This window comes from Polistes fuscatus, unplaced genomic scaffold, assembly GCF_010416935.1.
Source record: "Polistes fuscatus isolate 324 unplaced genomic scaffold, CU_Pfus_HIC Scaffold10, whole genome shotgun sequence".
Taxonomy (NCBI): Eukaryota; Metazoa; Arthropoda; class Insecta; order Hymenoptera; family Vespidae; genus Polistes; species Polistes fuscatus.
In genome coordinates this window covers 7,065,675-7,089,264 of record NW_025112998.1, presented here as the reverse complement: position 1 = coordinate 7,089,264, position 23,590 = coordinate 7,065,675, and the positions used below count along the sequence as shown (strand labels likewise).

The 23,590-nt window shown below is 36.7% G+C and overlaps 1 protein-coding gene across 1 annotated transcript; it reads right to left on the bottom strand.

The window, feature by feature from the left end:
- Positions 1-312: 312 nt before the first annotated feature.
- Positions 313-23,229, bottom strand: LOC122525170 (probable G-protein coupled receptor B0563.6). The gene is made up of 6 exons (XM_043647847.1): positions 22,958-23,229; positions 14,185-15,366; positions 2,663-2,812; positions 2,316-2,566; positions 1,883-2,170; positions 313-1,791 (listed from the first exon to the last, which is right to left on the bottom strand). Exons 2-6 carry the CDS (start codon positions 14,393-14,395, stop codon positions 1,540-1,542), a joined length of 1,152 nt encoding a protein of 383 aa, XP_043503782.1. The 5' UTR covers positions 14,396-15,366; positions 22,958-23,229; the 3' UTR covers positions 313-1,539.
- Between the last annotated feature and the right edge of the window lie 361 nt (positions 23,230-23,590).

The following is a 23,590-nucleotide window of genomic DNA, read 5'->3' as shown; positions in this document are numbered from 1 at the left end:
CTATTTCTATTAGTTAGCAATTAAATGCACTTATTCATTTTTTTCAGCTGTTGAGGTTCTATGCCAACTTTTTTGCGGTAATTTTTATAGCGAAGTGTTGCCAACATGCATAATATTGTAAAGGGCTTATTTGCTCATGTCCTCAATAAGCCCCATATGATCAACCTGAATTTGAAATTGTTTCTTTGAAAAACAAAATAGCGGACTTAAAATCAAAAAGATAACTTGGATAAAAAAGAATTGTTGTTTTAAATTTTAATGTTCAAAAATGTTTTTTCTTTAGAATTATCTATTTATTATCCTTATATTATATTCATTTGTAATTACATTTATTTGTAATTACACAAAGTAGTGGATAATGTGTAAAGTCTTTACAAGAACGTTTCTGCATTATTGTACAAAATCGTGAATAAAAGCTGCGGGGGAAGGTTTTTTTTTATTTATTAGGTAATGTTTCAATAAACAATTTAATACCAATTAAAGTATATAATTCGACCAAATTTGATAACTTTTAAAATAGATATTTGTAATATCGAATCGGCGAAAAACACGTTGCAATATACTCCTTACTAGCAATTACATTTGTTATTTATGTAAATTTTGATAAACATAATTAAATTGCACTTACTGCCAGGTAAAAATTCCATAATTATATTTTAAAATCGGACAAATATTAACTGTATTATGCGCGATTGATAGAGACCATAATTTTTGGGGCGCAGCGAGTCATAAATGCGGTGCGCTCGACGTTCACGTTTTAATTGATAATTTACAAGTGTACATAAGCATTTATTCATAGTAAATAGTTGAAAAAGATACTGCAGGGTCCTCTAAACATATCCCCCATTGTTAAAAGTCACAAAAAAACCTTTTTTGGGGGTTTGACTATTTTTTAGGGATTTGGAATCATTGTGCAGCGGAGGGTACGCGTCACCAGACACCGCCATTCTTCGAGACAGTTTAATCGCAAGCGTACACTTTACCACAAAATGTAACATTTCGTACTTCGTCGTGTTATATAAATCATTAGTTAGTTTTTCAAATTTCTATTAAATCAATATAAAATGAATGACAAATAAAGAACATTGGTCGAAGTTATCGATATATCTAATGTTTACCTACGATTCTTCATTCAATCAGAATTTGGTTAGGTGATTTTAAAATATAGTCATTTTGAGTATATAGCAAACAGCTTTGGTAAGGAAAAAGTTAAATACGATTATGTACCATTCATTCATTTCTTCTCTTCTTCTTAACTTTGTTAAAAGAGAGAAATAAGTTTGCGTAAAGTATACATTATCGTCTTTGGCAGTCGATTTTCTTGTTTATTCTTATATAAAAACTTACTATCTAAAGAGAGACGCGAAGAAAAATGAAGGAGTGCGAGGAGCAAGTACGATATTGTTTAAAAATGTTTTAGTCGCGCAATGCATATGCGAGGATACCAAAACGTTAAGTTTTGTTAATTCGTTAAGAAAGGAGGATAGTGTTTCTTCGGGCATCGGATTAAACGGCCAAATCGAACACTTGTTTTCTTCATTAGACGCTGGCACGCGTCAAATGACCTGGCGTTGGCACAGCGGTTGTAGGCGGAGTCGTTGTTGTGGTGGGTCTTGCCAATGGTGAACGTTTCATAGGTACTCTTCGTCCTTCTTGTCCACTTTTGACCAGCCAGGGCCATTGTAAGGTACGCATCAAGGTGTTTCGAAAGTCCTCCGAAAAGAGACAATAAATATAGAAAGTGATAGAGTAATTGAGGACTTCCAGAAGATTGGCCAACGCACGAAAAACCTACGCAATCGAATGATAATAAGAAGAAACAGAATAAGAGATAGAATAGCTTAAAATTGACGATAATGTTTATTCATAGATAAAAACTCGCCTGATAAGAAAAATAACTGAGGTTATTCTCGCTCAGAGTGACGTTAAGAATGACCATCGGGCTGACACATACCAGAAAAAGTATACTGGTGCTACCGAGAAGAAGTATCAACCTTCGTTCCTCGGCGAACGTTCTAGAATCTTCGTCGTTGCTCACCGTTCTTGACAAAGTCATACGGCGACGTCGCTCGCAAGATCTTCTATAGACCACCATGATCCTCAGATTGAAACCAGCTAGCAGTATCGTCGGCGCGATCTTGAAAACCACTTCCAGTACTATTTTATATACCTGAACAGAGAAGAACAAAGTAGAACAAAGTGTTGAACGCATTTGTATTACATATTATAACGCGGTGTAAGATTCTTTCAGCAGGTTCCATAGGAATGTAGAAACGTGTAGTTGTATAATAAGTAAAAATATAATGTTTCCGTACCTGATAGAAAAGGGAGTGTAGAAAGGATGTATTCTCTCTTTTTTGATAGATGAGAGATCCTCCAGGAGCCAAAAGGCAAGTAGTTACTTCGCTACGAAATATACTGGGTAGGTAGAGCAGAAAGGTGGCTAGAGGAATAAGAGCCACGGTCAAATGCGGCGGTCCGCAAAGTGGTCGCGTGTGTTGTCCTGGATGGCAAACGCTCACGTAACGTTCAACCGTCAATGCCAGTAACATCATCACTCCGACACCTGTTGGAACGTTTTAAACGTAGACGAAAAGAGTTAGAAATAATCGTGAAAATAAATAAGAAATAATATATTAGGATTAATCGTAAATAATATTACCAAGACATCCGTTTCCAAGAAATAGTTCGAGGTGCGCATGATAAAAAGCTTGCGGCCAATTGTTCCACTGTCCCGTCTCTTTATGAATGAAAACTCTGAACGCGAATGGAATGCAGAAAAGGATTGCGAGCAAAGCCGCCACGGAATAACCTGAAACAAATCCACGGAAATATTATTTAAACGATTTCCACTTGTTATCGTTATTACATTATCTCTCACTCGAACGACTCACGCGTCTTTCTCCTGTAAAACGATAAGGAGAAAGGTAAAGAAAAGAGACGAAGATTCGAGAAAGCGAGGAATGAGATCCCTCGATAAAGTTGAACGAACTTTAAAAACTAATTGAATCCCCTAACTATAACTACTTTCGAGTAAAAGATAATTTTTACGATCTAATCAATTTCTTCTCTCAGCTGAGTGTTAAATAAATACAAATAAGAACATAATCAAAGATGTCTAACAAAATGAATCCGGTCTCCCAAGGCATTCAACAACTCGTATTCGTCCTCGACTCGCCTAAGTAAGAAAGTGTAAGAACAATATTTCAAAAACGTCTCGTCAAGATAGAACGGTCTGCTCCGGTATCGTATCTCGACATTTTACAAATCACGCTCTTCTATATATATATATATATATAATACCTTTAATTTATTCGAATTTTTGGCAAAGTTAGCCGCAGCGAACATTTGTCAAGCGTTCTATCTATTATAATATCTCGTAGCGAAACGATATCTTTCGAGGATTTTTCCCTTTGACAAATCCTCAAATAGGTGCTTAAATTTGTTTTTGAAATAATATAATAAAATACGTAAAGAAAATCGAGCGTTTGACCAAATATGCCTATTAATAGGCCCAAAAAGCCTATTAATAGGCTAGCGGTCGGTAAAGTGATAATACATATATTATATATATAATATCTCCGTGAAATTACAATAAAATTCAAACTATTTTTCTACTTTTGATCGAAAACTTGCGCTTTTTATATTATTCTCAATATATACGGCAATACGTTGTTCAAAATGAACATGATTAATGACGCGTCGCGACGCGTTGATTTAGTTCTTTCATTTGATACGGCCATGGCACGTGGAACGCGAAGAAGTTATAACCTCTTTCTCTTTAATTTCGATTCTGAAGAATTGATCACGGTAGTATAACGGAAAGTACCTTGGCGAACGAGACTCTGTGCCATGACGATGAAAGAAGTGAAAAATTTGGGATGGTCTCTTTTGCACCGACACCACTAATGGCGACGAGTCGAAAGGAAAGATAATACGAAAGGGTGACAGCTCGCAATATGGTCAAAGAATTTTCCCTTCGTAATATTACTTTGTGCAGTATATTTCAAACAAAAAAAAAAAAATAGCTAATTAAATTCGAAAGAAAATACCGACTGTGAAAGATCTTCGTTAAGGGTGAGCCGCCGAAAATATGAAACTTTAGGGAAAAAAACTAGAATACATTATTCTGAATAATTGGTTGCTTTTTCACGAGGATACCTCAAGATCCCGGGGTGTACTCGAGTTTGCTCTTGTAGTTATCGTTTGGAGGACACAGCAGGACGCTTTTATTTTTCATCCACGGGATCTTAATTGAGTAGCAGACACTCACCGAGGATAACAAAGTGCTCGGAATTTCTCTTCGGAGGATAAAGATGTCCGAAAGGGGAGAGAGATATTGCGAAAGAGCGGGAATGATCTTTGCGTAATCATTTACGCTTGTCGAAAGCTTGCTCGCTCGCTCTCTCTCTCTCTTCCTAGCGATAGAAATATTACATACGATTTAGCGAGCATCGCGAATGTCAACAGTTATCGCGAATGGCCGAATAAAATGGGGAGATACTTTGCGTACTTATACGCGAGAACTCGAATAAACGTAAAGATTTATGGTAGAATATTTTCCCGAGGAAATCTCGTCCGGAGATAAGACGTAAATACGTATTTCCTCTGGTAGATATATAACGTATCGATGAAACATAAACGTCAAAGAATCGTCGAGGTGAAACGTGAAAAGTGGGCCACCACTCGAGTGTCGAATAAAACACGTTGGAATAGTTGGCGGAAAGAGTTTTTCCAATCGATGATGACGATTATAACGATTAATTAAAAGGACAACATAACGTGTAAATATGGTCTCGCGAGGGGAAGAAGACAATGCCTCGAGCTTTTCATAGATAGGACGAGTAGTCACCTAAGAAAGAGTTGAAACGAGATGGCTGGCATAACGAGAGCTTATCTTAGGAACGACGACGCTACGCTTCGTTTCGTAGGGAAATTAACAACGAGATTCTCCATGCGTTTGCATAGAAATTGCATTCCTTAGCATGCAACTGCATCTACGGCAGCGAAACGCCGTTATCCTTTTTATTGCGCGCGCGCGCGCGAGCGCGAGCTCGTGTACGACTGGGAATAGAGTCTTCTCTAAAAAACGAATTCATTCGCTAACGAAACTTTCAACTTTCCATCCACCGGATACGGACACGTATTCTCTCCTCTCTCTTTTCCGTTTTTTTTTTGTTTCTGTCTCTTTTCAATTATCGACCCCTCCCCCTCTTCCTGTCCCCAACGACGCGAATCCGAGCATTCCGGCCAATTTTTACTCGGAAACAATCAACAAGTAAGATCTCCTAATCTCTCTCTTCGAGAGATTTTTTCAGCCGATATCCTTGTCTTCGTCTAAGGTAAAAAGTTGTTCTGATAAAATTGCAAGAGGAAGAGAAATGCTGACTTTTTCCTTGGTAAACGGCACTTCGATACGTCGACTTTCTAACAGAGAATTTGCAAGCATTTTAACGTCAGAGTTTTGAATTTTCTTGGAAAATAAAATTTTCCTACCTGGCTATTCGAATCCAACGGGGTCGTGCAAATGACTTGCTACTTGTTATTCTATATGAAATTTCTAGTAGATATTTAATATTTACACGAACAGATACCGTAACGTTTATTGAAAATGTTGCTTTATTTAGGTGAAACAAATGTCAATGAATTTGCTCGCAAGTAAAGTAGTCAAGATATTTTGTCCTTTGTCCATCTACGAGACTCGAAAGAACTCGGAACAAATTATCGAGACACGAAGAGAGTTTGCGACTAGAAAGAGAAAGAAAGAGAGAGAGAGAGAGAGAGAGATTAGAGACTAAGGGGTGTTAACCCGCAACTTGCTTTAATTTTCTACCTTTTGAATCTTCCGAAGTAATTCCAGGTTGCAAGCTCTCTAACGGTAACTACACCTCAAGAAACCGTGTAATAACATCGTAAATCTAAAACCTTCTTTCTCTCTCTCTCTCTCTTTTTACATTTGGTAAATACGCATCGAGAAAGTATGCTGCCTTGCCCGGAAGACAAACGAATCGCGATGATGGCAATAATCATGTCATTTTGTTTAGTTACAGGTAATCCTTCTATAACACGGTATCCTATAATACAGTTTCGCTATAACACGATTCTCCTTCCTCTTTTTATTAGGACTTTGTCATGTTATAATAGCTTTTTTTTTTATTACTATTTCTAGGAGCGATTTATTGTTCACGATTCATAAATTGCGAAAATTTTTGTACAACAGGTTGTACTTTTACAGCACTGGATGATGATAACACGATTTTGTTGAACATATTTCAAAATGAAATTACTTGAAAATAATGACGTAAAGGAATAATGTGTGTGTGTGTGTGTGTGTGAACTTTGGATCTCATATAACACGGTTTCACACAACACGGCATTTTCTAGGAACCTGTATACCGTGTTATAGAAGGGTTACTTGTACTTATTTGTAGAAAAGGAAAGATAAGGATAAACAGTAATGGAAGAAAAAATACATTGTAAAGAAACTGTATGGAAGTAAAAAAGCTTTTCAAGAGACGAACTTTAAGATTGGGGCCACTGAATCTACTTAGTTCTGTTGCTAAAACGCAACGTCCTCGACTCATGCAAATTCTTACGAATCGACTTATGCGGCCGTCGCGGTTTCCACTCTTTTCAAAATGGGGAAAGTGCAAACGAATTTCTACGTCTTTTGATCTCACCTACCGTACGTGAATGTTTTCTCACTTAAATTCCTTTTACCAAATGCGATACAGAGGATGCGAGTAGAACTATTCCTTTTCTATGTTCTTTCCGTGTTTTTCCCCGCAAAATCTTCTTGAGAAAAAGAAAGAAAAAAAAACAAAAAAAAAAAAGAAGAAGAGTCGTAGCAGGTACATATATGTATTTACTTTAGTATATAACTACTTTCTTTTTCTCTCTATTCCTTTCTGTCTCTCTTTAATCAAACTATTACTTTCTTTTAGTATTCTTTAACTTTATACATTTCGTTTTAAGTTTAGTTTATCTTCTTTCGTAGCAAGTTAGATTATCCAACGGTATTACACTTGCACTAACTCGAACAAATTTGGAAAAACTTACTTATTAACTTAAGACGGATTTAAAGGTAAAAATCTTATAATCAACAAAAAAAAAAGAAAGAAAAAAAAAGAAAAAATCAACAAAAATAACGTAAGAAAATAAAAATAAAAACTAAGGAACTAAGGTTTGAAAAGGGATGGAAAAATTGAGTGGTTCGTCTCGGAGAATTGTATCATAGTAAATACGTAACGATTGCCGTGAATCGTTGCCTTTTTTAAGGATTTTCTTGGTTGGCTATATCATCGGTAATCTTGGCGCAAAATGTGAAAAAAGGAGAAAAAAATGTAAGAAAGATTGGAAACGGTAAGGTGTTGCCGTCTACTATGAGAGGCTCCATAAAATTTCTAACCCTAGTCTTATCTTTCTCTCTCTCTCTTTCTTCTGAAAAAAAAAAAAAGAAAGGGAAAGAGTATTTCGAGGTAGACGTCTCATTCTCCCAAGTTAGACGACCCTTATTATCAAGAATCTTTTTTTTACGCGACCCACGTCAAAAAGATGAGAGTGTGCGAGTCCACCCTTGCATGTATATTGAAGATACAGAGACCGACGAGCAAATAAAGGCTTGAGGCTTGCTTTTTTGTCGAAAAATCGAAACTAACGTAAGATCGCAGCAAACAGGACAAATTGTTTGCGTATTCTCGATGAGAAAGATATACAGTGACTCACGACTGTATCTGAATATTTGTCATGAAATATTTTATTAATTATAATAAGTGTATTATAGAACACTCACCGACATATTATTAACATTGGATGGAGGTATGACTCTATAGATTATACAGGTATAATTTCAAGCAAATCAGAATATACAGTAACTCACGAAAGTATCTGAATATTTGTCATGAAATATTTTATTAATTATAATAAGTGTATTATAGAACATCTACCGACATATTATTAACATTGGATGGAGGTATGATTCTGTAGATTATACAGGTATAATTTTAAACAAATCAGAATATACAGTAACTCACGAAAGTATTTGAACAGTTGTCATGAAATATTTTATTAATTATAATAAGTGTATTATAGAACACTCACCGACATATTATTAACATTGGATGGAGGTATGATTCTGTAGATTATACAGGTATAATTTTAAACAAATCAGAATATACAGTAACTCACGAAAGTATTTGATCAGTTGTCATGAAATATTTTATTAATTATAATAAGTGTATTATAGAACACTCACCGACATATTATTAACATTGGATGGAGGTATGATTCTGTAGATTATACAGGTATAATTTCAAGCAAATCAAAATATACAGTAACTCACGAAAGTATCTGAACAGTTGTCATGAAATATTTTATTAATTATAATAAGTGTATTATAGAACACTCACCGACATATTATTAACATTGGATGGAGGTATGATTCTGTAGATTATACAGGTATAATTTTAAACAAATCAGAATATACAGTAACTCACGAAAGTATTTGAACAGTTGTCATGAAATATTTTATTAATTATAATAAGTGTATTTTATAGAACACTCACCGACATATTATTAACATTGGATGGAGGTATGATTCTGTAGATTATACAGGTATAGTTTCAAGCAAATCGAAATATATATACAGTAGTTATGATTTATTTCTTGATCTTAGTTCTATATGTCCAAATACTTTCGTGGCTTCAACAATCGTTACGACTGTAAGAAATAAATCATAACTATTGTATTATTATAATAATAATTATAATAATTATAATAATAATAATAATTATAATAATAATATTTAATAATTATTATAATTAATAAAATATATCGTGGGCACAACACTGTTAAAATACTTTTACGAGTCACTGTAAATGATAAGAGATATATTGATTCGCAATACACCTAACTGTAAAATCTAACTAATTCTTAGTAATTCGACGAAGAGAAAGTAATCCCTCTCGGGATTTTCCGGAAGGGTTCGGCCCTGATCGTACTCGTCTCGGAGTAAATTAATTTCCATACGATTTAGATGAATCCTAAAGATGCCCTTAGTTCGTCGGTCCAAGCAAGCAAGCAAGCAAGCAAGCATTTCGGATGACTTTATTTTGTAGGGCGTGGTCAACGCGGCATCGTACGGTTAGATTCTTCTTTTTTTTTTTTTTTATCTCGATAGTAATGAACGAAATTCACAAAGGTGTCTCTGGTCCAAGAGGAAAAAGGGAAGAAAATCGATCGAGTTCGACGTACGTTATTCAACGTCGACTCACCTGTCATACGTGACTGCGAACTATCCTTCGCACTATTCGAGAAGGAGGGTGTCCTCTTCGCATATAAATTGCTGAATCTAACAGATAGCGGATCCATAGGATAGAGAACGTTGAGAGAAGGAAAGAAAAATGCTTCGAGAGAAAGAAAGAAAGAAAGAAAGAAAGAAGGGATGCAGAGACAAGAGACTGTCTCGCGAAGGATATTCGAGCTACGTGCTTTCTATTCGAGTTACCTATGGCTCTAGTCTGGACCGTCATTTGATTTCTATTCTTCTTCTCTCTTGCTATGATAAAACCAGACAGAAAGAGAAAGAGAGAGAGAGAGAGAGTTGCATCAAGATAAACAAATTACCGTAATCGCTCAATTTACGTTTCGAATCAAAAGTACGAGAGAAAATTTGGGGATAAAAATTGTTGGAATATGATTAGCCAATGATATTAGGCAAGGAAGAAATGTCATCGTAATCGTTGATTCCAATTGATACAAAACGATTTGATCGTGCGCGTTCGACAAATAAAGCTACAACGATAACGTTGGGAAAAGCTCATTAAGCGTAGGACACGTTCGAACGGAGAAATATATTTATGTCTCTTAAACCTTTTAATCTCGCGGTGGTGGGTCACGATGGTGGTAATAGTAAATTGCATTGCATCTATCCATTGACGAGCGTCACCCAGGCCGAAAACTAAATATCCTAGCCGTAAATTAAAGTTCTTAGAAGTTTAGGTCTGCGGGTGGATATGAGTAGCCGAGTGTGAGTGGAAGGGAGAATATACCGAAGGGAGATGCTGAAGGGAGATACCGAAGGGAGATACTGTCGTTAATATTCATAAAGCCCCGGGTGACGCGGATGAGGTCTTTAGGTTGGTAACAAAGGTCGATCCTGTGACGAGGAGGGGCGTCGAGCTCCAGTTTTGGTAGCTTCGTCGACGTTTAGAACGAAAAGGAAAAGGGACGAACCTGTTGCCGGAATGCGATAATAATAATAATGATAATATCATTCTTGAACAAAAATCTAACCACAGATCCATCATTTGTTATAACACAAATGAGATTTCGGAACGAATTTGTCTGATTTATTTAAACGATTTTAAAAAAAAAAAGAAAAAAGAGGACAAAAAGAAAGAGACAAAAGTAACGAGAAGAGGAAGAAGAAGACGAGAAAAGAGGAAAAGGGATAAAAGCGAATTGAAATTTAACGCGGGAATCTTATCATGGCGCAGGGAGCTAGCTAGCTAGCTAGCTAGCAAGCAAGCTTTCGGTTTGTTTTTTATGTTAACTTGACGTCAGTCCCAGGAGCAATCGAGTCAATTGAAATTCGTATCGCGCTCGTATTCGGTGTAATAAGGTCTACCTCTGTCTTTGTCCATCCCGTGTACGGGGGAGTGTTTGTATCGATCCTCGAAAAGTGGAAGAGAAATAAAGCGAGACAAAGAGAGAGAGAAAAGTGTTCAAACGTATTTGCCATTCGCAATCTTTTGTTCGTAACAAGGGGGGTGGGGTGGGGTGGGGGGGACATCATCGGGCGTTTGATCGACACCCGAGGGTGGTTATCCCAAAACTTATTTGCAGAGGGGTTAAAATAAGCGAGGATAAGTAGTTTTCTCGTTTCGGCTCGAACGACGTTGAGCTTTCACAAACTCCCTAACGTTAATAATGATTAGCTTGTTATACGTTGGTAATCCATTCGTTCTCGCACTTGGAAAAGCCTATTTACCGGCGGACAACGAGCTAAATGCGTTCAAAGTTACATATACAGTTTGTTAACAACGAGGAAAGAATAGCGGGGAGCGAGTGGGGGGGGGGAAGGTGAGGCGAGTACATTTAAGCACATTAAGATCATCGGAAGAAAAAAAGAATCGTAGTAAAAAATGTGAGACAAGTTTGAACACTTTATTTGACTCTCAGCGTACTCGGAGGGGATAGGATAATATAATCTCCATACGTATGCGCGAGCTCTACGTATCATGGAGAGAAAGAAGATTAAAGGAGGGGAAAAAAAAAGAAGAAAAAAAGAAAATAATCGACGAGGTGACAATTTCGTTTGGCGACAAACTCGTTGAACGTGTAATTTCAGAGCCGACGGATGCGTCGACGGTGCGAATTAATTAGCTAGATACCAATACAACGTTCACAGTTGGAATCGAATTCGACGATTCCAACGATGATGACGATGATGATATTTCTTGAATAAGTTTTACAATGCTCGCGTTACGTTTACAATTCTCGCAAAAAAATATGTCCTTAATCGGATATACAATTGTGTCATGATTTTCGTTCGACCGAAGAAGAAAATGGGCATAGAGGGAAGCTGCTGACTAGTCACTTGAAAGGAGATCGAACAAGACCGCCAAGTGGGCATCCAATGGCAGACAGTCTCTGAAGTATCCCGTATTTACCGAGTCCGCCACGATCGAAGTTGCTCGAACGAGACCAGAGATAAATGCCACTTACATGCAGCGTTTCATGAACACACCACGGCTATTGAAAGTAGTAGTTACTTCTCAACGCGGTTAATCGAGATCCCTCATCATCATCCTCTAACTGCGCATCTTTTCTTTTTTTTTTTTTCACCCTTCTCCTAACCGAATACGATCGATAACGTTCATTTTCTTCTATTCATTTATCTTACATTAAAAACGACGACTAAAGTGCAAGTTTTCTTCCATCGATCGAACGAACTTCTACTCTACTACTATTTTTCTCTGAAAAATGTCTTGGGTACGCGAATATTACCCCGTATGTATACGTATTTACGCGAGAAAAAACCTCTGGCGAGCGTTAATAAAATAAAACATTGACTTTCTCACGATACTAGGGAAAAAAAAGAATACTAATAAAATAAATATAAAATATCGATATTGAAGCACGCTAATGGAATTATTCCTTTTTTTTTTTTTCTTTTTTTTTTTTATGACGTTTCGCACTCCACCGTTTCCCTTCGGCTCGTCAACGTTTACCGCGTGCATATCTAGAATTGAAATTTTGTATTTCCAGAATAAAAGTCGTCATCTCTTTGGCATCAACCTGTATTATCTCACGCGAAACGCGAATAAACATTCCAATTGATATAATATCAAAATCAAATGAACGTAGGATAATCGAGCGTTATATGAAATAAAGTTTTACAAGAGTATTGGGCGGTGATATTTGAAAGATTATTCGCAGGTATTTTGTAAATGCTCGTCACGCGATCGACTTCGTTAAGATCTGAGGTAGATTTAGAGTCTAACGATGGAAACGAGGAGAATTCAGCTCCTGACATAACGAAATTGAATCGTCGAGTAATTTCCCCCTAATGCACGGGTCTTGTCCAGCCGGAAACGAAGGAAGCAGTCGAACCTCCCGCAAAAAGTACCAAAATCTTCCTTCTGATAGGACGCCTGGGGGACTGTAGTATTACGAGACACGTTTCTGCTCTGTGCTATTTCTCGACCCTCCGTCATGAAATTTTATAAAAGGTATAACCAAACATTCCCCTTCTTATACGTGGCTAGGATAAGGAAAGCATATCTATCATTTGAGAGGGTGACAGATGGTGTCGAGCATGTTTTTGGAAAAAACATGAGCTTTCGGAAAAAAACATCCCGTTCTTCGTCTAACTTTGAAAAGTATATTTTCCAAAATAACGATTCTAGCTAACATCTTTGGAAAATCATTCTTCGATATTAAAAGCACAAAAGATAACTTTAATCTATTAATATGCGCCGGGTGAAGACTTTATCCAAGATGGCGTCAAAACAAGCTTTCATACACTTTCATACGCTTTCAGGCTGATATGCATAATACTGCTTCGGTACTCCAACCTCCTACCTTCTTGCAACTTGATGCATTTTCGCGCGTTAGTTAAAAGGAAGTAGAAGGAGGAAAGAAAAGAGAGCTCCTTCCGATCGCCAAAGTGTTTCTTTAAACCTTGAAAAAGTTTCGACAACAATAGCGGGCTTAGCTTGTAACGAGGAAGCGGCCGAAAAGAGTCGAGGTTGCTGCTTCCTTGCCAAATAGATGAACAAAATTAGATGGTTCTCTTCCTCTTACTTATCCTCGCAAACGGGAACCAACGGGAATGTTTTAAGGTAAATTAGATTGTGCGAAGGAAACAGGAAGAAAATTGTTTCTTAGGACCGAATTACAATTATTTCATTAGGGACGTATTTCATTAACGCAAAGTATTATATTATAATAAATGAAGGAAGGAAAAATTCCAAGTGATAAATAATAAGTAATATCTAATAATAAAAATAGTTTGATTAAATGTGTGTGTGTGTGTATGTGTGTGAATAGTTTTAATCAAGGATGAAATAATAAAAAAAAGAAAAGAAAGAAATGATAGTTTAATGGGGTAATCAAGATGATCGGTATAAGCATAGAAAAGATATGATTTGCTGGATGGGAAGTACACGTTCGTTCGTTCGTAGTTGTAGTGCGCAAATTACGAAAGCCGGGGACGTGCTCGAAAGACTCTACGACCTTCCATAGCACGTTGATAATGCACTACCAGTGGAGAGGAATGCGATCGAGCTTTCTGCTTCGATATTATGTAAACATGGAATAACTTTATTGAAAGGAATTACACCATCCTCCGATGCTAATGGCATTCTCCCTATCCCTTTTCTTTCTCATTCTATTCTTATTCATAATTACGATATTCATTTGTATTATATAAAACAGCTTTATTATATAAAGAAATAAATTCGTTAGAAAAATGAATGATTAGTCGAATCGTCGCGTGATTAATTCTTGATAAATGTATTCATATTTCAACAAATCTTTACGATATATTTATTTATTGCTTTTTCGATCGTAAAGAAGATCTTTTTAAAAAAACATTTGTCATTGTTCCGTTTTGAAAAGTGAAAGATTAATTTTAACCAGCGTTGATATAAGAATAAGTTATGAACAATATTGACTCACCTCTCATGTAAATGTAAGCAGTGCCCCGCATATTCCTCCTCGTAAGTACGAGCAGATTCAACATGTTACCGATAATGCCCAAGCAACAGATGGCAGGTAGAACGATACTATAACTGATTCTTCTGAGAGTCGGTGTCCTAGGATCTTCTAGGATCTCCTGATCCTCCATCGAAAGGCAAAGACGTCCACCACTCGCATTCAGGGTCTCCATCGCTTATTTTGTCTTTTTTCCTTTCCTTTTCTACAATCCAAGTGTTTTCATCGACAAAGAGATTATCCGTCTCCATTAAATCTCACGTTAGTTTTACGAACGATGCGGTCAATCCCTGTTCTCTGATCGATCGGCATCTTTATAATCCTCGTTTCTAATGAAAAAGTCGAACAATATTCGCGATAATCATTCGAGCGAACCGTCAAAGATGAAAATAAACCGATTAACGTCATTTTGGAATCGAAATGATCACAACACGTCGAACAACAAGATACGAATTAATTTATGCGAAACGGTACAATGATAAATATATATATACATATACATAAATATAGGATTCGTGAAAAAAATTGGAGCAGACTGGACCACCGGGACTCGAACCCGGATCTTCCGCTTTCCGAACGACTGCTCTTTAACCATTGAGCTATCCAGGACCCACCGTTCAATCTTCTTACGAACGTCTATTTAAGTGTTTGGCTTGGAGGTGCTCGCATCTCACACATATATATTTGATCGCAATCGATTATAAATTTATCTTATATTAGATATGAAGGATTAATTCGACGTTATCTTTTTTTTTTTATTTTTCAATGATGCAGTAGGATAATAGGTCTAGGTATTCAATCAATTGGAAATCGTTTGTCGAAACGCACGTGCCAAGCAACAGGTTCGAGAGACGAAACTTTCCTGGGAACTCTTCTCTCTTTCTTTCTCTTCTCTTCTTTTCTCTTCTCTTCTATTCTATTCTATTCTATTCTATTCTCTTCCCTTTCCTTTTCTCTCTCTCTTCTTCTCCTCTATCAAAGAATGCAGCTTTTCTTTTCCCTTCGTCGATTTACTTGACTAGCGTGTAACGCATACAGGTACCGCAGCATTTATTTTACCGAGGAATCCGAACATTTTCTTCCCGACGATTTGTACGCCGACATTTTTGATCATGCGACGAAGATGAAAACGACATTCGCGTGTTCCTGAAAAAATGTTAACGTTTCGTTAGTAAGACGAATTCTTAGAATTATCTCTTATTGTGTTTACGTAAGGGGGACAAAAAATAATAGATGTAAATTTTGTATTTCTGCATTTGATTTTCTTCGAAAAATTGGAGGAACTTCGAAATATGATTTTTTGATCTAAAACTGTATTAAACTTTACTCTTGGGATGACTTGGGATGACGGTAATTTGCGTTCAACGTCGATAAGCAAATTTAACGATTTTTCTGGTTTTATTTTCTTGTATAGGTACAATCTAGTTTAAGAAGAAACTCTGACACGATCGAACTTGGCTAGGTGGTCCTTAGGATGGTCCTTAAGATGTGGTCCTTAGGACGTTAACGTTTCGTACCGATAATATTCTCCTTTATCGGAATTGTTACGCGGGGTATAAAGGGTTATCGTAAAAGTGGAAGATCCTCTCGTAGGAGAGGAAATAGATCGTTACACGTTACTAAACTTGGGATGCCCGCGTTAGGTAAGAAACATCGATTAGGAAACTTTTGCAACTTCCGATACGTGATTTTTTCTAAGAGGCTTCTTAATCCCAACCACCATCGTATAACAGATTACATTTACGATTTATTTCAACGATTTTCTTCGATCACAGCACTAATATAATTTACCATACCTCGTTTCTAAACGGCACGAAATTTCTAAACGAAATATACCGTAAAATTATACTTTATAATATATATATAAAATTATAATAATATATAAAATTATACTTTATATATTATATAAATATAAAGAAAAATTTGTCATTTGAGAATTTTAATGATACAACTGGCTGTCGGGGGAAAACTCTTGGATGGATTTTAAAATCAAGCGAAAGAAACGTTTCGAAAGTGAATTTCCGCGATGGTTTTAATCGTCCTGCGATAATTCGATTGAACGAAAGGTTCGTCTGGATATAGCTGTGAAATCGACACGCGGGTTCGAATGTACAAAAATAAGAAAAGTTAGCAGCTTGTGGAAGCACGTGTCATGGTTCGGGGAGTTAACGCCAAGGATAAAGAGAAAAGAACGGGGAGTTTAGGGGGAGGAGGGTTTCTCGCGTCGATCCAAACTGACAAACTCGAGCAACTTTTCTACTAGGACCACGAGCTTGCGCTGGTATAAACGGCAGCTGCGACTTACATAATACCTTTTCCTACAACTCTTTCTTCGAAAGAGAAGAAAAAATGTTAAACAGAGTGGAATATTATGCGTTACTTTCTTACTTTTTTGTTCTTTTTTCTTGTAAACATTGCACGAAAGTGTGAATATATACGCACAGTCAAAATACACACACATATACACACACATATTTGGTAAATATTTCAATTAGTTTCGGGAATAATCGGCTGATACATTTTTTACTATATCGATAAAGAATTTTGTGCAATTTTTTCTAAAAAAAAATGAATAGAGAGAAAGAGAGGAACGAAACAAGTACCATTGGTCGTCGTTCACGGTGTCAACGGATCGGAAGAACGACGATGAAACTCATCACGAAAGTACACAAAAAGTGTTCCCTATCTGTAACTATCTCTTTCTCTAGCGAATTTCTTCTAACGATCCCACCAGATCTTGTTCCTTTCTTGTTACTCCGTGAGTCGACATATACGACCCTAGGAAGAAGATATGCGGAGAAACTTTCATCGAGGGAGTTTGTTTCTTTTTTTTTTCTTGTTCGAGAAAGAAACAGCCAAGAATGAAGAGAAAAAAGAGAGAAGGGTCCTTAAATAATCCGTTTCAGTTTAAAAGGGGCGCGCGCGCGCGCGCAAGAAGAACGCGAGTGTAATCGTGTTTTTTTTTTAAAGCAGAATAATTCTAAGAAAAAAAAAAAACTGGTGTGTGTACTTATGTACGCACGTAAGAAGTTATACTTCTTTGCCGTACCAAAACGAATATAACCTCAATAACCTCAAAATAACTTCAAAAAAAAACTTCAAAGAAAAAAAATAACTTAAAAAAATAAATAATTATTATTATATATATATATATAGAATAAAAATTATGTACGCACGTAAGAAGTTATACTTCTTTGCCGTACCAAAACGAACATAACCTCAATAACCTCAAAAATAACTTAACAAAAAAAAATTTATTATTATTATTATTAATTTAAATTTATTATCGATATATATATATATTAGAAAGAATAATAAAATATCATAATATAAATATCAGTCCACACTAAATATAAGAGAGATATATTGAATTACTTGTCGCGTCAACAACAGTCATGGCGCGGTTACAGCATTAGTTCCCACTTCGATCATTTAAGTAAAGCAGCGCTGAGAACGATTAGTATTTGGATGGGTGACCCGCTTGAGAAAAAAAGGGGGGAAGAAGAAGAGAAGACAACTTCATGCCGTATACTTGAAATCGCTTTGCCGCTCGTCGTTAAATACCGACAAACTTCATGGTGTCGTTTTTCCAGACGTTCGGAACAAAATCACTCCCCATTACATTTTCCCTAACGCGCCAAAAGAAGTATAACTTCAAAAATTGCAATCATCTCGATGAGTTTATTCATTTTTGAATAAAATCGAACAAATTTGTGGAAAGAGTAATTTTCATGGTATGCTCAATTCGAGACATATTTCTTTGCGTTCTAGGCGACGCGAAAAAAGGGATTTGAGTGTGGAGAAAATTAGCAGCAGTGGAAAACTTTCGCATCGAGTTTGAGTCCTCGGGCACGCCGCAAAATCGCGCCTCCCTGTTGGAACAATAAGTCTTCTCTTCTCCCCTAAATCTGCCCCTTTCTCTCCCCCTCTCTCTCTCTCTCTCTCTTACTAAGACCGATCAAGCGAAATTTTACCCACAAACTTTCTACCCAAAATTAATAGCCGCGCGCAGTTTAGTATCCTCTAACGGATTTCTCTCGTGAACTATAACGCTGTCGCGTGTTTCCTACTGCTTCCTTTCCTTTACCCTGTTTTCTCCCCCTTTTTTTCCCCTTTTTTCTCGACGTTATTGCAACTCGACGCCTAACCAAATGAAAATTGTTTTAGACTCGACTAGACGAATTTTCTTTTTTCCCTTCTTCCTTTCTTTCTCTTTTTCTTTTTCGTAACAATAGATACACAAAATACAAAATTTCTCTTCCCATGAAATGATTGTCAGTCGAATAATTTGCTTTGTTATACGAGTTATGATATTTTCTGTCTAATATAAGTATACTTCGATAAGATGAAATGAGACGATCTTGATCTTGTGCGATCGGTGATTAGAAATTTCGTGGAAACTCCCAGTTAACTCGATGGAGTATTTAACTAAAGCGATGAGAGTCTCTCTCTCCCATTGGTAAGCAAAGGAAGTCACCAGGCACGCTCTGCTGCTTGCGAGATTAACTTCGACTTATCCGAAGGGATAATTTGTCGGTCTAAAGGAACGGATACGCTCGACGCGTAAGGGTTGAGAACGTCTTCGAAGGTTCGGAGGGATGGGTTCATAGAAGGGCTGAGGGTTGAAGGCTGAGAGCTGAGGGTCGGAGGGGTTGAGAGTGTAGCCTGAAGCTACTTGCCACGTTAGGATGGAAAGCTTAGGTGGGCCTCTTTCCAACGTCTTCGTAGGATGTATCGGACGCGACGAACGAAGCACTCCCTCGTGATCTCCTTTACGAGCATCAAAGGTCTCCCTTCGAGAAACGTGCAGAGAAATATACCCATAGAAATATACCCATAGAAATATAATTACTTTATTATCGTGTCGTTACAATCATACCAAATGCAAAAGAAAAACGAGTGAGACAATTTATGTTGTTTACAAATAATATTATCAATCGAATTTATTATAGTTCGGTTAAAAAAGAATTTATCGAACTAGCTGAAGTGAATTTGACTAAGGGTAGGTAGAGTCCCTTTAGACAAATTGATACCGCTTCGTTCCAGACGCGCGTCTCTTACACCGAGACCGATCAACTATTGGCCGTTCCATCAAAAACACTCGAGCGCAAGAGAACTTAGACTAAATTCGACAAATAGAATGTTCTGCATCTGCAGACAATGACATCTAGGGACAATAAATAATCAGAGTAAATCTATTTTCCTCGGAGATATGAATTTTTCTCTCGAATCTTCTTTATTTCTATGTTCGATGCACGTGCGTTACCGGCTACCGGAAACGAGAAATAGAGAGAGAAAAAAAGAGAGAGAGAGAGAGAAAGGGGAAGAAGGACTCGCGAAATCGTAATCCTTCGAGATTCCTTCGAGATTCAATTTGATTTCCTATAATATAAAGGAAATGTTAATTCTTCTCACTTTTTATGTTAATAGGATTGAAAGAATGCTCGATAAGTTTGGTCTTGGAATCTGTGCCAGTGTATTTAAGGATGTAAGATTTCTTAAATAGTAACCTTTATATTATATCGGTCGAGATTCGAAGATGCCCGAGGATAATTTTGAAAAATCTCCCATAGGAAAGGTGAAAAGCATTAATTAACGACCGTTCCGTCGTCGTCGTCGTCGTCGTCGTCGTCGTCGTCGTCATCGTCGTCGATTTCTCGTGACCAGCAACGTGAGGCGTGATAATACGAGAGAAGCCGAGATAATTATGCGCTCTCGAGATATCCGACTCTAGGTCTTCGACCCCTCTACGAAAACCACCCTCATCCTCACCCTTTCATTCGAGTGTCCCTCGATATTATATAAAATATATCTCCAAGGTCTGCACCACTCTTCTCTTCTCTTCTCTTCTCTTCTTTTCTCTTCTTTTCTTCTCTCTATTTTTTTTTCTTCCTGAATCTTTCTTTGTAGCTCATTTTTCTGTACTTTTATAACTTCGGTCTTATCGCGATCCACCGCAACGGCACTTGGAAAAACGTAAAAAATGTCTACGAGGGTGGTCTGGTTTCCCTCCGAACCTTCTTCGTCTCTACTCCTCCTCATTCCGTTTTCCTTGTTTCGGATTTTTCGCTAAATGACCGTTTAAAGTCAGATATTCATTTTTCTTAGTATGAAATAAAACATCCGACTTCTTCTTCAATTGAAAATTCAATAAGTTTATATTTTTCTTACTTTTTTATCGAATTATCAAGGGAAATTTGTTTGCCAACATTCAAATTTAGGCTATCGGGTATACTTTGGAGAAAATTCACTGGACGAACTAATTCATTTATTCAATTTTCAATAATAAGAAATAAAACGGGCATTATTCTCCGCGATGCTACTTCGTTTTCATTCTTTTCTCGAAATCTTCTTCTTTTTTTTTTTTTCTTTTTTTTGATGCGTTTTATCCATTCGGTAGACATCGACTTCCTCCGGTTGTTACGCACGAACGGAATAAAATCGAAGTTACGCGAGCGTAACGCAAATCCTTCGAAATCGAGGAAAATAAGGGAGCTTGTGTTCTTCCAACGCGATAATCGAGTAGGATTCAACAACTCTCGGCTTCCTTCCTCGATAACGTTTCTCGATCGTCGTTTTCGCGAGAAACACTAAGGAATTTACCGTAAAAATTCGTAAATTTCAAGCCGTAGGGGAAAAAAAACTATGTGATTCTCATAGTCAATTAAATAAAATTCCAATCTTAAACCCATAGTGTAAAAAAGCTTTATTTTATCTCAATAGGGTTGAAGTTTAACGTTACTATTCATATTTTCGTACAATTATTTGCATTTCTATTGAATATGTGCTCATAGGTAAACAAATACGTAAACAATAGTTTGCAAAAATATACAATTTATTTATAACGGTATAAGTTAGGATAACGAGGATGTTAAAATATAAGAAGATTCGCGTCCTAAATTCAAAGCTTCGATTCCAAAAGACCGAAAAGTCAGGCACGTTAAGAATATTCGCTTTTACCGATAACAGAGATTTTGTCGTCCCTATTGTCCGTTTAATGGAATTAACATGTCCCTCGAAATACATCCCAACACGGAATTCTACTGTTGTTAATAAACTATGAATTATAGGTGTTAAACTCGTTGAAGCAATCGAAGGAAGGATTTGCGAGCTGTTTTCACAGAAATCATTACTTACGCCGTCATTTCGATCGATTACTTCATTTCGATTGACTATTATCCTCGGTTATTTCGATTTACGGGACTGCTTTGTAAATGTAACCATTAATGTATTATTTTATTTAATAGACAAAAACAGATATTCTTGAAAATAATTAACGGACGAGACGCGTATCGAGAAAATACGCAGAGGTACATTGAACGCTATACGTTCTACGTATGCATATACCGTCGTTTATGTATTTAGGTACATATGTTACAGTCTCTGAAAGTGATGGAAGTGGGGGATAGAATTTCGAACGTCGGATTGTCGTGCGGTTGATGGCCGTGTTAATTAAACGCGGCTAGTCTAGTTTTGATGGTTTGCCGTACGATTTTTCAAATTCAATTGGCACGACTGAAAGAATAGCCAAGCTCCGTCCTACTTTAAACATTTCATGTTATATTTATCTATGTAATGAAAATGTTCGCGTTAGTAAGATTTGAGATTGAATTATAATGAAAATATAATAAGAAAAAAAGAAGAAGATTGTATAAAGTTAAAATGTCGAAGTTTGGAGTTGTTCGGAAAAGTAAACGGTCGCGTTGAGTCTCCGGTGAAAAGGTAAGTTGGTCGAAACGATCGGAAAACGGTTGAACAATATAACGCGATGGATCAAATTAGATCGTCGTCGGAAAAGGGTTGCGTTTCGCGGCTCGCTAAGCCGAGCGATGAATTTCAAATGAGACGAGAAGTCGGCGTTATATGTGTAGAAATAGAAACCGGCCACTTGGTTTCCTGACACGCGATAAGATATTAATACGAAACGTGAGAATCCATGCTCCGTAGCTGCGTAGGAAACCGCGACTCGAGACGAACAGGAACAATCGATTATTCAGCTCGCGTCGAGTACGCTAAACATTTTTCATTTAACTTCAACACGGAGCCAGCATAATTTCTCCTTACCCTCGCGCCAAAGGATCTCGAACAACGCGTTGAATATGAGAACGATCGGGGAACGTACGTACAAAAGAAAGAAGACAGAAAAAAGAGAACGAATATTCTATACTTTTTTTTTCCTTTAATTTAGTCCGAATAATTATTAGCTCTATTGCGACCAGTTTTCTCCGTTTATTTGAAAATCATTGAAAAATCATTGCAAGCAAAACTTTGCCCCCAAACTCTCAATATAACAAAGTAATCATCATTATTTCGAATATGTAATATTTCGAACCTGTTTGTATCTGTTAAATTCGATATTTCGAGAATACGACGTTCAAAGAATCATAGATGAGTGCGCAATTATGTCCTTTCTTTCTTTTTTTTTTTTTTAAGAGAGACTATCTTCATTCCCATTCTTTGTTCGACATTTAACGATGCGTGTAATTACAAAAAGTAAAGGAGTCTCTTTTTCTCTTTACTCGGATTCAAATTCCAATCTCGTTTCGACAATTTTCACGTTATTTAACGTTTAAATGCGTCGAAGGTATTCTTTCTATCAATCGATTAGATGATTGACTTTTACTATATTTAATATACAGTGTTACAACATTTTTTCGTCGAAACGTAAGAGAAAATTTGTGGATCGTTTTATTTCAAATAGAAATCAACCTGATTAGCGTTTAAAAACATTTCTTACCTCACAGCACGTCTTCATTTTTATTGAAAAACCAGAGGAGACGATTTTCCGAAAATATCCTTAACCTTCCTTCTTGTTTCTTTCAAACGTCGCACGTTTTTTCTTTCTTTACATTTTAAGCTTAAGGATATATCATTCTTTCTTCTTGACTTCACCAGTTGCTTTACTGCGAATACAAATAAAAACAATAATGTAAATAGACAAAACTTTTATATTAGTTTGCTCCTTCGAAGGAACAACAAAGTTAACCCTTTCTCGAGCGCGTCGCGAGGACAACTAAGCAAGGATTCGAACATCCGCCGCGTTGAACCGCATAGCTCCGCGCATGCGCGCCCAAATTGAGCGGAAAAAGCCGAACAAATGGCGCGAAAATCAAACGCGACAAATCAAAATTATTAACCATTTATGTTAATAAATTTCTTTTGTAAAATATAAATATTCGTATAGTTGAAATCATTTGGATACATCATTGGATATCAAACTAGACTTGATTTTCTATTATTTTTGTATGCATCGTTATTTCATCACTTTTTTCTACTTCTTTTTCCTAAATAAATTTATTTGTTATATAAAAAAAAAATGTCTACTGCTTCTCTTTCTCTTCGAGTTATTTCGTAAGAACGTTATCGCATC

Bases quoted from the DNA above. Each gene is read 5' to 3' on its own strand.
- LOC122525170 (XM_043647847.1), bottom strand. From the start codon at position 14,395: ATGGAGACCCTGAATGCGAGTGGTGGACGTCTTTGCCTTTCGATGGAG. The intron at 2,813-14,184 runs GTGAGTCAATAT...GATTTGTTTCAG, and splicing joins TGCTTACATTTACATGAGAG to GTTATTCCGTGGCGGCTTTG. The intron at 2,567-2,662 runs GTAATATTATTT...ACGTTCCAACAG, and splicing joins TCTTGGAAACGGATGTCTTG to GTGTCGGAGTGATGATGTTA.